Source organism: Octopus sinensis, linkage group LG3 (genome assembly GCF_006345805.1).
Source record: "Octopus sinensis linkage group LG3, ASM634580v1, whole genome shotgun sequence".
Lineage (NCBI taxonomy): Eukaryota > Metazoa > Mollusca > Cephalopoda > Octopoda > Octopodidae > Octopus > Octopus sinensis.
Window position 1 is genome coordinate 15515253 of NC_042999.1, and position 14589 is coordinate 15529841.

At 36.6% G+C, this 14589-nt stretch overlaps 1 protein-coding gene across 3 annotated transcripts in view; it reads right to left on the reverse strand.

Annotated features, from left to right (window-relative positions):
- Positions 1–14589, reverse strand: part of LOC115209184 — a 662850-nt gene that overhangs the window by 176430 nt on the left and 471831 nt on the right. For all 3 annotated transcript variants that reach the window (XM_036500873.1, XM_036500871.1, XM_029777425.2), the window contains one exon: positions 13764–13925. In XM_036500873.1, the coding sequence (XP_036356766.1) occupies positions 13764–13925 (162 nt within the window). The remainder of the gene's footprint in view (positions 1–13763; positions 13926–14589) is intronic.

The following is a 14589-nucleotide window of genomic DNA, read 5'->3' on the forward strand; positions in this document are numbered from 1 at the left end:
GAGAGAGATTTTGATGTTCACAGTATAGCTCTTTGTCAGAAAGGGAAAAGTCCAAAGGAGGAAAAACATCACCAACAACACATGTGTAGCTACATTGCTGAAACGAAACTGCAGATATATGTGTACCGTTGGCGATTTTCTTTCCTCTGTCTTCCCTTCTTTGGATCTTTCCTTCTCCTATGTTTCCGACGAAGAGCTCCACTCGAAACGTTAAACCCTCCTTCTTCTCTTCCTTCCTGAGCGTCCAATAATACTATATTTGTTCCACGTCTTCACGTTGTTGTGTTTTCTCTTTGTGTTTTCATGTTTGGATTAACTCTATATATATATATATATATATATATATAGAGAGAGAGAGAGAGAGAGAGATAAATAGATAGATTGATAAAACTTACTTGGAAAAGGATGCGTGGCGTTCGATCATATAATAATATAAATAATATAAATAATACATAAATATATGTATATTATACATACATATATGTACATACCTACATCTATATGTATGTATATACACATGCATATATGGGTACAGGACATAAAAAAAAACGTAGAACACAATGAGAAACGTAAACATAAAAACAAAAACATGGAAACGAAGTATTTTTCAAACAACGAAAAAACAGAGTACAAGACATACAGCACAAGGAATATTCCCCTTTTTCAGTTGTCCCTGTTTTGTCTACTCTGTGTTTTGAAGGTAAGGACAAGACGCGACATCGTTGAAACGGTCCTTCCCACAAAGCAAATTAAATAAAATTTGGGATTTTTTGCAGAGGGGTAAAAGTGGTAACAAGAACAGGACAGCAAGAACAAAACAAGACAGTAAAAACAGTAAAAGACAGAACAAAGAGAATAACACAATAAAAACAAACGATGAGGACTGTTAAGCTAAGACAATGGAAAAATTATTTTGAACATTTGAGGAGACAGCTTATTATGAGAGAGACAGGATAAGCGGTCTTGTCTTGGTGAAGATAGCAGTAGGAAAGATGGCTACCCTCTGGTCACATGTCAGTGACAAGTGAGTTGAGGAGGAGGAACAGCCCTCATCGTTTGTTTTTACACGACGGGCTTCTTTCAGTTTCTGTCTACCAAATCTACCCACACGGCTTTGGTTAGCCTGAGGCTACCATAGAAGACACTTGGCCAAGGTGCCACACATGGGGATGAATGTGGAAACGTGTGGTTGGGAAGCAAGCTTCTTACCTCACAGCCACGCCTGCACCTATACATGTATATTTTACTTTGTTTTTTGTCAATTAACCACACGCACCATACATTAGTTTTCACTTCAGTTTTATTATGGATAGAAATTCAATGAAGAAGTCACAGAATGTGTGATTAAAAATTTCAGACAAAGGACACTAGAATAATAATAATAATAATAATAATAATAATAATTCCCTGTGATCACAATATAGCGGCGAAATAATTTTACAAGATTAGTAAATATAAAGACCTGCTAATAGAAATTGAAAAAATGTGGCATCTCAGGGCGACTGCAGTACCAGTGATTGTAGGATCTCTAGGAATGATAAAAAAAGGTACTGAAACCTATTTAAAAATGATTCCAGGCTTACCATCCCTACAGGAAGTGCAAAAAATCGTATTAACTGGAACGGCTCATGTACTGAGAAGAGTACTATCGCTGTGAAAACAACATCCATCCATGAATTTATTTATTTATTAATTTTTAAATACATATTTTATCTGTGAATTTGCGTGTGTAATCTGGGAATGCATACAAAGAGCGTCTCTGCCCTAGGTGTATGGAAAACACTCAGTGAGAAACGGAAGAAAATTTGAAGAAAGAAGGAAAAACATAATAATAATAATAATAATAAAAATGAAGCTGAAATGAAAATAAGTATACAGTGAATGTGGTTAATTGGCAAATGAGAAAAAGACAGAATGATGACCATCCCCAAATATAACAATATTTTGATATGGATATGAGTAAAATATTGAGTGATATCAACTTAATCTGTGTGGCACATTGGACAAGAGTCTCATGCTATGGCCCCAGGCCAACCAACTCCAAGTTAGTGGATGCAGGAGATGGAAAATCTGCCTCAATATATTCCATCAGACCCATGTAAGCATGGAAAAATGAAGATGACGATGATGATGGTGATGATAAGGATGATGATAATGTACATGCTTTCTGACTTTTAGTTTGTTATGAGTTAACTTTCTTTGGTATGATTACAGATGGTTATATCTTTCTGCTGTGAACGTGCATGGCTTAGTAGTTAGGACTTTCAGCTCATGATCCTAAGGTTGTGAGTTCGATTCCTGGTGGTGTGTTGCATCCTTGAGCAAGACACTGTATTTCACATTGTTCTAGTCCACTCAGCTGGTAGAAATGAGGTGTACTTTAATTGAAAGGGCCAGCCCTGTCACTCTCTGTGTCATGCTGAATCTCCCCAAGAGCTACATGAAGTGTCTTCAGGGTGCTCAGTCACTTAACATTTTAATTTCACGACGAGGCTCTTCTGTTGATTATATCAAGTAGAACACTAACAGAGAGTCAGGAGGTGAGGGCCATATCTTTTTATTACCACTCAAATTCTATAACACTGAAAGACTATCGCAAGAATATTTATTTGCTAAAAATGGATTGCAAGGGAAGAAAGATTAAGAAACTTAACATTTTAATTTCATGACGAGGCTCTTCTGTTGATTATATCAAGTAGAACACTAACAGAGAGTCAGGAGGTGAGGGCCATATCTTTTTATTACCACTCAATTTCTACAACACTGAAAGACTATCGCAAGAATATTTATTTGGTAAAAATGGATTGCAAGGGAAGAAAGATTAAGAAACACCTGTAAGAAGTGGTACCTAGATAAAGTTTGTAAGTTCAATTTCTAAGTAGGAAATATTAAAAACATCAGAGTATAGCTTGATTAAAATATAACCCAAATTTTATGAATTGAAATATGCCAGTTTAAAATAAAGTAAAAACTCAAAAAACAAACCAAAAATATTCTAAATTTTTGTTATATATTATGAATTCTGAATATATTGCTGTCAAAAGCCAGATTTTATTTCTCCATGCTGTTCATTTTATTTAAAACAAAATAGAGAAAATCTGAATTTGGAAATGCTAATATAAATTACACTTCAGCATTTTTGCAATTCTGAAAATCAAACAAATCAAATATGATTTTTCATTATTGATTTTAAAGGTAGACAAAAAAAAAAAAAAAAAAGAAACGCAGGGGGAGAATATACACAAATAAATATATAGGTAAGCTAAATTCATAGCATATTTAAAAATTATATATTTGGTCTAAAAGAAGAAGCAAAACAGAACACAATGCAGAAGAAAGGAGTAAACAAGAGAAAGAACGAGGCAGATAATCAGTATGCGTGCGTGTATATATATATATATATACATATATACACATACTGAATATATATATATATACACACACACATACTGATTATATATATATATATATATATATATATATATATATATATACACACACACATACTGATTATATATATATATATATATGCACATATATACATATATGTATGAATGTATATGTATGTCTTAAACTGTGTATATAATATAAAGGGGAAGAGGAGAAAGGAGGTTTTTGTGAAATTTTGTTTGGTGTAAAAATTATTAATGTAGGTCAATCAAATATGAGAGAAAACTGTAGACAAAACATGAATACAGATGAAAAATAAATATTTTTTTCTCTATTCATGAGATTAATTTTGAACGTATTGAAAAAGAAAAATGAAATCTTTTTGTCTAACTTTTACGTCAATGTATGCATGGGCAAACACACTTGCACACGTCTGTGTGTGTTTGTGTAGGGGGTTGTTGTTTTGTCAGAGAAACTGTACCAAGGCCACTGTAGGTCCTCTTAGGTGGTGAGAGACTGATGTGGTTAATGTTCAACTTGAACATCAACAATTTGGTGTCTTTAAGGAATATATGAACAGAGAATTACAGAGAGTGGTATACAAAGGAGGGAGAATTGAGCAAGAACCCAGTTTAGGATTTGTGGATGAGAAATAGTAGGGTTAATGAAAAAAAAAGGGGGCAGATACAGTGTCTCAGCTTGAGTGAAGGTGGTATTGAAGCTGGTTAATTCTGAAGACAGATGTTATTTAGAGTTTTGATAGAAAAACACTGAGGGAAGAAAATGCAAAACTGTAGGCTAGATTTCTTAGTCTTGGATGAATGAAGGTTTGCCAATCAATCAGATATTACAGTGACGTAACAAGGGGTCTTAGCCCCTAGGGCCAACATGATTTTAGTTTCATCACCTTAATTAAAAAGTATGATAGGCAAGAGGAAATTTTTTGAACCTCTTTACATTTGAGCCTGTGGCAATTACTGCCTCTTCATCTCCACTCTCTTGCTTTGCCTTTGATACATAATGTGAGATATTTTGTGTGCAGAAGATACTTGAACTGTACTATAATGTAGGTCATACTTGAATATTTTTAAGTGTCAACGTACATGATTGCTCAACAGGTTATTTGTAGAGTCTTGACTGTTTTATTATGGAGGGATTCAGAAATTTAGATGACAGGCAATAGAAACTTAGGATGGATTTAGGAACAAAATGAAAGATTCATGCTGAATACACACATTCAATACTTGTTTTCAACTGAAGTACTAATTCATTATATATATATATATATATATATATATACATATACCAGGGGCGTGCACTCTCAGGTATGCAAGGTATGCGTTGCATGCCCTGTGATTTTTTTATCCATATGATCGGAAAATTAGATAAAATAGTTACTTTGTTTCAAAGAAAATCCCTCCAGTTGTATTTTGTCTCCCCTTCCCTCTCAGTGACTCTACTTCTGCTTTTAGAAGTCATGCTTTGACAAGACCAGCATATTAGACACTCCCTCTCTGTCTCAGTTTGTTCTTCCTTCCTCTCTCTCTCTCTCTTAGTGACTGTTTAAAAGACATGCTAAGAGGATAGGGCATTTGAAATATTTTTACCCCCTTCCTCTTTCTTTTAGTGGCTATGCTGTGGGACGACCCATGACCTCCCTCTCTGTCTCTTAGTTTGTCCCTCCTTCCTCTCTCTCTTTTAGTGAATTGATAAAACAGATGCTAGGAGGAAAGGTTGTTCATAATATTTTGTACCCCCTTCCTCTTTCTCTCAGTGGCATGTCATGCTATGAGCTGACGGCATGATACCCACTTTCTGTATCTTTCTGTTTTGTTGAAATTGACTTACAATTTACGCTGGCGCTTCCATGTGTGTGTGTGTTTGTGTGTGTGTGCGTGTGTGTTTCTTTATAACTCTCTCTTTACTCTTTTACTTGTTTCAGTCATTTGACTGCGGCCATGCTGGAGCACCGCCTTTAGTCGAGCAAATCGGCCCCGGGACTTACTCTTTGTAAGCCCAGTACTTATTCTATCGGTCTCTTTTGCCGAACCGCTAAGTGACGGGGATGTAAACACACCACCATCGGTTGTCAAGCAATGCTAGGGGGACAAACACAGACACACAAACACATACACATATATATATATATATATATATACATATATACGACGGGCTTCTTTCAGTTTCCGTCTACCAAATCCACTCACAAGGCTTTCGTTGGCCCAGGGCTATAGCAGAAGACACTTGCCCAAGATGCCACGCAGCGGGACTGAACCCGGAACCATATGGCTGGTAAGCAAGCTACTTACCACACAGCCACTCCTGCACCTATTGTTATTTCTATTTATAACAGTGAAGGTGTGAAATGCTAGCTGCTTCTTCTTCTTCTTGTTGCAGCTATTGTATGGTTTTGCTTTTGGTTTGTCATTTGTTTTTTTGCTTATTTTTTTCCTTTTGTATTGAAGATTTCTTGTTGTCGTAGTTGTTGTTGTTGTTGTTGTCGTTAACAACAGACAGTAAATGTTTTAAATGGGTTTTAAGGTAAATATTTAAGCTTTTAAAAGAAAAATGCGGAAGATCAGCTTGTGAGTTAGTGTGTGTGTGTGTGTGTGTGTGTGTATTTGTGTGAGTGTTTGTATGTGTGTGTTTGGATATGTGTGCGTGCATGCGTGTGTGTGAGTGTGTGTTTGTATTGGTATGTGAGTGTGCGTGTGTGTCAGTATATAAGAACAGCCTTTTACGAAATGAGTGAAATGTGTTATAAACGATACTTTGAGAAATAGTTTTTCGAAAGGAGAATTCGATGGAAAATAATTAATTATATCGGTGGGAGACCAACACCGAAAAGGGCTAATGCATTAGATAACATTGTTAAAAAAAAGATTTCTGAAGGCTTATTATTACCACAAAGGAAAATTATCATTTCATAATCAGCCTTTTTGAGCACATCATTGAAAATCCTGAACCATGGGATGATACCACCATAAATTCAGCAATTGGATTCTTACAAACTTTAAAAGCTCCTGATTTCTTATTTTTGTTAGAAGTATTCAGTGAGATTTTTTATTTTTTCATATTTAACATCCTCCAGAGTAAAAGTCATGACATAGTGTATTGTAAAGATCAAATAGATAAAACTAGAACTGTACTCGAAAACAAACTTGATAATTTTTCAATCTCTTTTACTTGTTTCAGTCATTTGACTGCGGCCATGCTCGAGCACCGCCTTTAATCGAGCAACTCGACCCTGGGACTTATTCTATCGGTCTATTTTGCCGAACCGCTAAGTAACGGGGACATAAACACACCAGCATCGGTTGCCAAGCAATGCTAGGGGGACAAACACAGACGCACAAACACACACACGCACATATATACATATATACCATGGGCTTCTTTCAGTTTCCGTCTACCAAATCCACTCACAAGGCTTTGGTCGGCCCGAGACTATAGTAGAAGACCCTTGCCCAAGGTGCCACGCAGTGGAACTGAACCCGGGGGGAAAAATATGGAGTCGATGCAGGAATCGGAATTCAGAGATCCAAGAATATATCTATTGAGCCCCAACGACATTATAAAATGCTTTATAACAAAATTATCAGTACAATAGTTGACCAAATAAAAGCACGATATTCATCCTTAGAAGAGTTTAAATTCATGGAACTTTCGAAAGAAATTCATTGCATGCCCAGCCCCGGAAGTCACTGCACGCCACTGACATATACATATAATGTTATCACTAACTATAAGTTAACATCCACCACAAGGTCCAGTCCTTGTTGTGATGTGGTGACCTATAAGCCCCACTGACGCTGAAACCTATGTCAGCAGAGTGTAGGCTCCAGAAACTCCTATGTTCATCATCATCATCCAGTGTTTTAAATCTGGGTTTTGTAACCATTAACAGGGGTCTTCCTCAGTGCCATAGTAACTGCCCTCACACCATCTCGCTCAGTTTTGGACGTTTTCCTTTTTTAAACCAACCCTCCCAATCTCCTACCCCACCTGTCCCCTCCACCTTTTCCTCGGTCTATCTATGTTGGACAAGTCTAAAGAGAGAAACCAAACCAATATGAGGTAAAAATGGGTTTGTGTAGGAATAACAATCTTAGATAAAATGCTAAGTTATAGAAGCAGTGAAGACAACTGAAAACCAACAAGACCTAGGAGAGAAGACAGACCAGAGACAAGATCTGTGGAGAAGAGTCATCAACAGTCTCTGCTCCATATATCAAAAAATGTATATTACATATATATAGTACTATAATTACCTATAAATCAGCAAATGATAAAAAATATATAAACAATGTATGTAAAGTATACAAAAAAAAACCAAAAACAAAACAAAAACATAATATAAACACTAATTTTCCATACTAGAACTAGATTCAATGCATCAGTTGCATATAAGCCATTAATTCTCTAAAAACCAAATCACTGACAAATCATTTCTGAAAACAGAAAACATCATCTACGTGAAAATATTTCCAATAACTATCAAACTTGGTTTTGTTTCATTATTCGTATACGACACAATTTATAAAAATAAGAATTTTATAATTACACATTTCAAAATTGTGCTAAATCAATAGTATACAAATCTTCCTATATCTCTTAAATATCTTCTCAAGAAAAAAAAAAAAATAAAGGTTTATTCTATAAATTACAAATTGCATATAATATCTTGGGACGGTCATAATACCAATAATAAACATCTACACACTGGTTCTATTTTACTTCTTTTATCATTATTATTACTATTGTGTCAAGTACATCAACATCAAAAAATCAAATGGAAATTGTAGTTGTGATACTTGTGCCGGTGGCACGTAAAAAGCACCACCTGTATGTGGCTGATGCCAGCGCCGCCTGGACTGGCTTCCGTGCTGGTGGCACGTAAAAAGCACTCACTACACTTACGGAGTGGTTGGCGTTAGGAAGGGCATCCAGCTGTAGAAACATTGCCAGATCAGACTGGAGCCTGGTGCAGCCTCCTGGCTTCCCAGACCCCAGACGAACCATCCAACCCATGCTAGCATGGAAAACGGACGTTAAACGATGATGATAATGATGAATTCATTAACATTCAACCAATTAACTAATCAGTTTGAATTAATCAACTAGATTTGTCAAACCTCTTTCATCATCATTCCTAACCTCTTCGCTGCCTTCTTTACTGCAGTTCTGCCTGTTTCTTAGGCTGGATACAAATTTCTTGCTTTTTATTCTATTTTCAGTCATTCTTTTGTCTAAAGAATCAAACTTTTATGGCATGAAAATCTGTACAAATATAATCTATTGTATTCACTGGTAATTCGAAGCAATCTCTAAGACATATTCTAAAAGCTTTACTATGTTGTTGCTGCTGTCTGTTCCTTCTCGAGCTATGCCAGGCTCATAAAGGTCAGTTTCCCAGTTTCATTGGCATACAGGTACCCCACCTGGACGGGATGCTAGTCCATTGCAGGTGAGCTGCTAGATGCAGGAGGAAAGAGTGAGAGAAAGCTGTGGCGAAAGAGTCAGCAGAAGTTCGCCATTACCTTCTGCTGGAGTTGCGTGGATCTTAGGGGTTTCACTCATAAACACACACATCACCCAGTCTGAGATTCGAACCTGTGATCCCTCAACCACGAGTCCACTTTTCTAACCACTGGGCCATATGTCTCCACAAAAGCTTTACTGTAGTCACTATCATTGTTACTATATTTGCTATGAGAAGCAAGTGATTATCACAACATCAAGATACTACCATATTTATTTACAAATAATACAGATTTATATATAATATAATGAAAACCACTAATTATGAATACTATCAAATGCCAGGAAAAAATATTTCTCATATATTATGCACACTATTTGTCTTTAGTTCTATGTCTGCTAGATGTAATATAATTGCATTGACAAGAGTTCATATATCTTCAAACAATAAACAAATTCGAAAGTGACCTTTGAACTTTTCTAGTCTAGCCTGCAAAAGTCTATCTGCCGTGAGGAGTCTATTAGCATGGAACATTATATAAAAAAAATATAATACAGAATGTAAACACTTTCATTATACTTCCATTTAAATACTTTTACCATCAAATCTATGTATTCTCTCACTATAAACATACATGGTGATGGTTTATTTTATTAATGACAATTTCAAGAACAAATGTTTATCTTTTTTTTTCCTGTTTATAATCACACTAGCAGTATCGCCCGGCGTTGCTCAGGTTTGTAAGGGAAATAACTATAAAGCATTTTTAGAGAGTTATAGCCAAAAAATAGTAAAAAAAAATGGAAAAAAATTATGGTAAATTTTTTTTTGAGATTTAAAAAAGGTGGAGTTGCGTCCCCTAGACAGTTTGTGGTTTGTGTTTGTGATTCTCGACCCCATGTCGAATTTATCGATTTTTTTCAGAACTGGGGGAACTTTTCAAAATTTTCACTGCATTAGTTTTGAATTATGACATTGGGCTATGTGTGTGTCAAGTTTCATCAGAATCGGTTGAAAGCCGTGGTCAGGGTGAGGGTACAAGCAAACAGACACACAGAAACACGCACAGACAAACTGCCGTTTATATAGAGAGAGATTTCAATAATGATACTATCTTAATTGACTATTTATTCCCATATATCTCATATACTTAATTTACCCCTTAACATTTAAACCAGCCATATTTGGCCCAGATCAGCTTTATGTTCAATCTATTCAGATCCAGCCTCTTACACTTACCCTGCAATGTCTTTCTAAAAGTAAGTATTCACACCATTGAAGTCTTGAAGCTATGAGACAATGCACAATTAGTTTAAAATAATGTGAATAAAAGAAGCATTGCACTTGACAGAGTGATAGAAGTAATTCCAAAGAACCGGCTTCTGTGCCAGTGATCATTACCAGCGTTGCCTTACTGGCACTCGAGCCCTGTGCTAGTAGGGTATTAAGAGCACCATCTGAGCGTGATCGTTGCCAGAGCGGCTATCTGGCCTCCGTGCCAGTGGCACGTAAAAGCACCCACTACACTCTCGGAGTGGTTGGCATTAGGAAGGGCATGCAGCTGTAGAAACTCTGCCAGATCAAGATTGAAGCCTGGTGCAGCCATCTGGTTCACCAGCCCTCAGTCATTCGTCCAACCCATGCTAGCATGGAAAGTGGATGTTAAACGATGATGATGATGTACCAGTTGTGCTGACTCTTTGATACATTATCGCTATCACAGAAAAAATGTAAAATACTTAATTGCGATTTTACATAATCTTTAAGCCTTTGTAAGCTTGGACAATAGATGCAAATAACTTGTATCTGACGATGCTATCCTGAATATGGCAATGTAGTTGATGGGGTAAAAATGTGTTACATTTATTTTTTGAGTATAATGCACACCCCTAATCATCAACATGATCGTCATTTAGCATTTACTGGTAAGTCAAAGTCAAATCGAATCAAATCAAAATAGATGAACATCAATGGAATTTGTATCCTTGTGGTACCAGTGCCGGTGGCACATAAGAAAACCATCCGAACGGGACCGTAGCCAGTACCGCATTGACTGGCCTCCGTGCTGTGGGCACGTAACAAACACCATCCGATCGTAGCCGTTCGCCAGCCTCGTCTGGCACCTGTGTCGGTGGCACTTAAGAAAACACCGAAAACACCATCCGAGCGTGGCCGTCTGCCAGCCTCGTCTGGCACCTGTGTCGGTGGCACATAAAAAACACCATCCGGGCATGGCCGTCTGCCAGCCTCGTCTGGCACCTGTGTCGGTGGCACTTAAGAAAACACCGAAAACACCATCCGAGCATGGCCGTCTGCCAGCCTCGTCTGGCACCTGTGTCGGTGGCACATAAAAAACACCATCCGAGCGTGGCCGTCTGCCAGCCTCGTCTGGCACCTGTGTCAGTGGCACATAAAAAAACACCATCCGTGCGTGACTGTCTGCCAGCCTCATCTGGCACCTGTGTCGGTGGCACATAAAATCACCCACTACACTCTCGGAGTGGTTGGCGTTAGGAAGGGCATCCAGCTGTAGAAACACTGACTGTAGAAACACAGATCTGACTGGCCTGGTGCAGCCTTCAGGCTTGCCAGACCCCAGTTGAACCATCCAATCCATGCTAGCATGGAAAGCGGACGTTAAACGATGATGATGATGATGATGATGATGTATGGGTTGGATGGTTTGACAGGATCCAGTGAGCTGTGTTGAGCTCCAGATCAGCTTTGGTGTGGTTTCTACAGCTGCAGAGTCTTTCTAATGCCAACCATGTTACAGTGTGTACCAAGTTTTTTCATGCCATCAACACAAATGAGGTCTGCTACGAGCTCTAATATTTATGCTTAAAAATCTGGTAAAAAAGAATGTGTATTGTAAGCAAATATGGTAAACGCACACACACACACACACAAAAAAATGCCTTCATAAAGAACTAGCAGTATCGCCCGGCGTTCCTCGGGTTTGTTTCGACCCTTTAGAATTGGAATTTTTGAGAAGTAAAAATTTTTGCATTATGTAGCTTGTTATTCTCTTTTTTGAACATTTTTCTGGTTGAAATACACCGAAAAATGGCGATAAAGCAGGCAAAAAATAGGGATTTTCATAGAAAAAAAGCACCTTTTTGATGTAAATAATTTTTGGTGTTAACATGGTCCGATTTGAATTTTTCTTCTATGGAAGGAAGAGCAAGCCTTCTATCATACTCTCAATTTTGGTCAACTTGCACTGCAAAGTCTCAGAGGAGATAGTGTTAGTTGAAGGCTACCAAACCTGCCATGCACAGACAACTTCAGCTTTATATATAGAGAGATTAGTATTAGATGAGTAATCTATGCCTGATAAATGGTAACTCTGTCATATATATTAGAGTAAATTTCTCCATGAATCAGATTATCAGACTAAATATCAAAACAAAGCAAAGATCCGTTCAATAACTCATGCATGAATTTTACAGATACGATAAAGATATGCAAATTTTGTAGATCCCATTAACTCTCCCTCCCTCATATTTATCTGTACTTAACTTTAAAGTTGTTGCTTGTGCATAGAATCTTTTTAGATAAAGGTATCTGCACATAAACTGCCAAAATTAAGTTCTTAAGAAAAGTAAACAGCATATATATCAAAACTATTGAAAAGGCTGCAAGACACAGCGAAAATTTTAGGACAATAAAAATAAGAAAAAAGTGGAAATTTTACTGGTGAGTGTGTTACATAATAAGGCAGAAAAAGAAAATGACTCTCCCCAGACACAACAGAATATGCTTCAACACACGAACTCTTATAAAGAATCTTGCAAACCAAATCCAAAAACGAAATATATATCATACTTATTGAATAAAGAGTCACATGGCTTTAGGATCTTCTGCAACAGCTGATTATCACATACATGTAATGTCTGATGTTGCATGATAGTGAACATTGAATTCAGATGTGTAATATCAAATTGCATGGAAGGCAGTGCTCAAATGAGCTAAGGAAGCAACTGGACATTAACGTCAGCAGTTAATGTGAGTAAGAGAAATGATTCTACTGTTATTGATATGAGGTGAAAGAATAATACCCAATGGATTAAAATGTGTTGAGGAAAGTATCTGGGTGTGCTACGGAATAGATCTGTGATGTGTACTGACAGTGATAGGAATTTGTAAGAGAAGAATACAAAGACAAGGGAAAAATTTGTGATATGAAATTTCAGGATGTTGTGCCTTACAGATACGATTGTATAAGATTAAGGCAACATGAAAGTTCATTCAACTCATGCTAGCATAGAAAAATGGATGTTAATGAAGCCCTGTTTATTTAATGTTTAATAAATAATGCAACATGTGAATATTGAAGATAGATACTTTTATCTGGTAGACCTGAAATCTATTGTTCAGGATATTCCCTTTCATGAAAACCAGCAGAATTCACTTTGATATGAAGAAGATTCTGGTCTATTTGATGAAGTATTGTTCAGGTTTATATAGCATTATTGAAAACAACATAGTTTTTCTATCTTTTAAATACTTTTTTAACAGATTCAAATATATTTTTATTCAATGGATAAGCAATGATTTTTCAAAACTCATGAAGGAGAAATAAAACATTTTTATGTATTTTCTCAACTGAATAGGTAGTTTTACCAGAAGATCATAATCATCTGTTATTCTATTATTGATTGATAAATGGGAGAATTAATATTCTCACTAAAAATATATCTGTCAGTTGTTTTTATTTGGTTTAATATTTATGTTATTATTTGAAAATTTTGGCCGAAAGAAATGATTTATCACTGGAATCCATATTAATTTTACAGTGCAGTCAGATAATTTAAAATTTTTAAAAGAAGAAGAAGCAGGCTGAAATAAAATAGAATAATTTTTATTCTGAATGACTGAAATTACTTACCGAGAATACCAGCAATAGGAATAGTGGTATTTGTAGCTAAGTCGATAAATGAACGCATGGCTACATCAGTTCGACATTGAGTATCCTTTATTAAAAGCTTTAGCTCATGATTTGGCAGGACATTAGTGTCTGCATTCACCCATTCAATAGCCATTTCTGCACCTTAAAAGAAAAAACAAAACAAAGGACAAGTATTAAATTTTATTTAACAATACTCTTTTACTTGTTTCAGTCATTTGACTGCGGCCATGCTGGAGCACCGCCTTAAATCGAGCAACTCGACCCCGGGACTTATTCTTTTGTACGCCCAGTACTTATTCTATCGGTCTCTTTTGCCAAACCGCTAAGTGACGGGGACATAAACACACCAGCATCGGTTGTCAAGCAATGCTAGAGGGACAAACACAGACACACAAACATATACATACACATACATACATATATATATATACATATATACGACAGGCTTCTTTCAGTTTCCGTCTACCAAATCCACTCACAAGGCATTGGTCGGCCCAAGGCTATAGCAGAAGACACTTGCCCAAGATGCCACGCAGTGGGACTGAACCCAGAACCATGTGGTTGGTAGGCAAGCTACATACCACACAGCCACTCCTGCGCCTATTAAATTTTATTTAACAATGATATATTTTGAAAATAATTATAATTTCCATCGAACGTTCTTTCAATAATAGAAAATAATGTAGCAAGGCTTTAAATACTCATCCATTTGATAAGAACTCAGCATTTCACAATAGAGTAAAATCATTCATTTATTCACTGATGCTAAATTCTGTATTCTAAGGCAACAAGCAGATAACTCAAT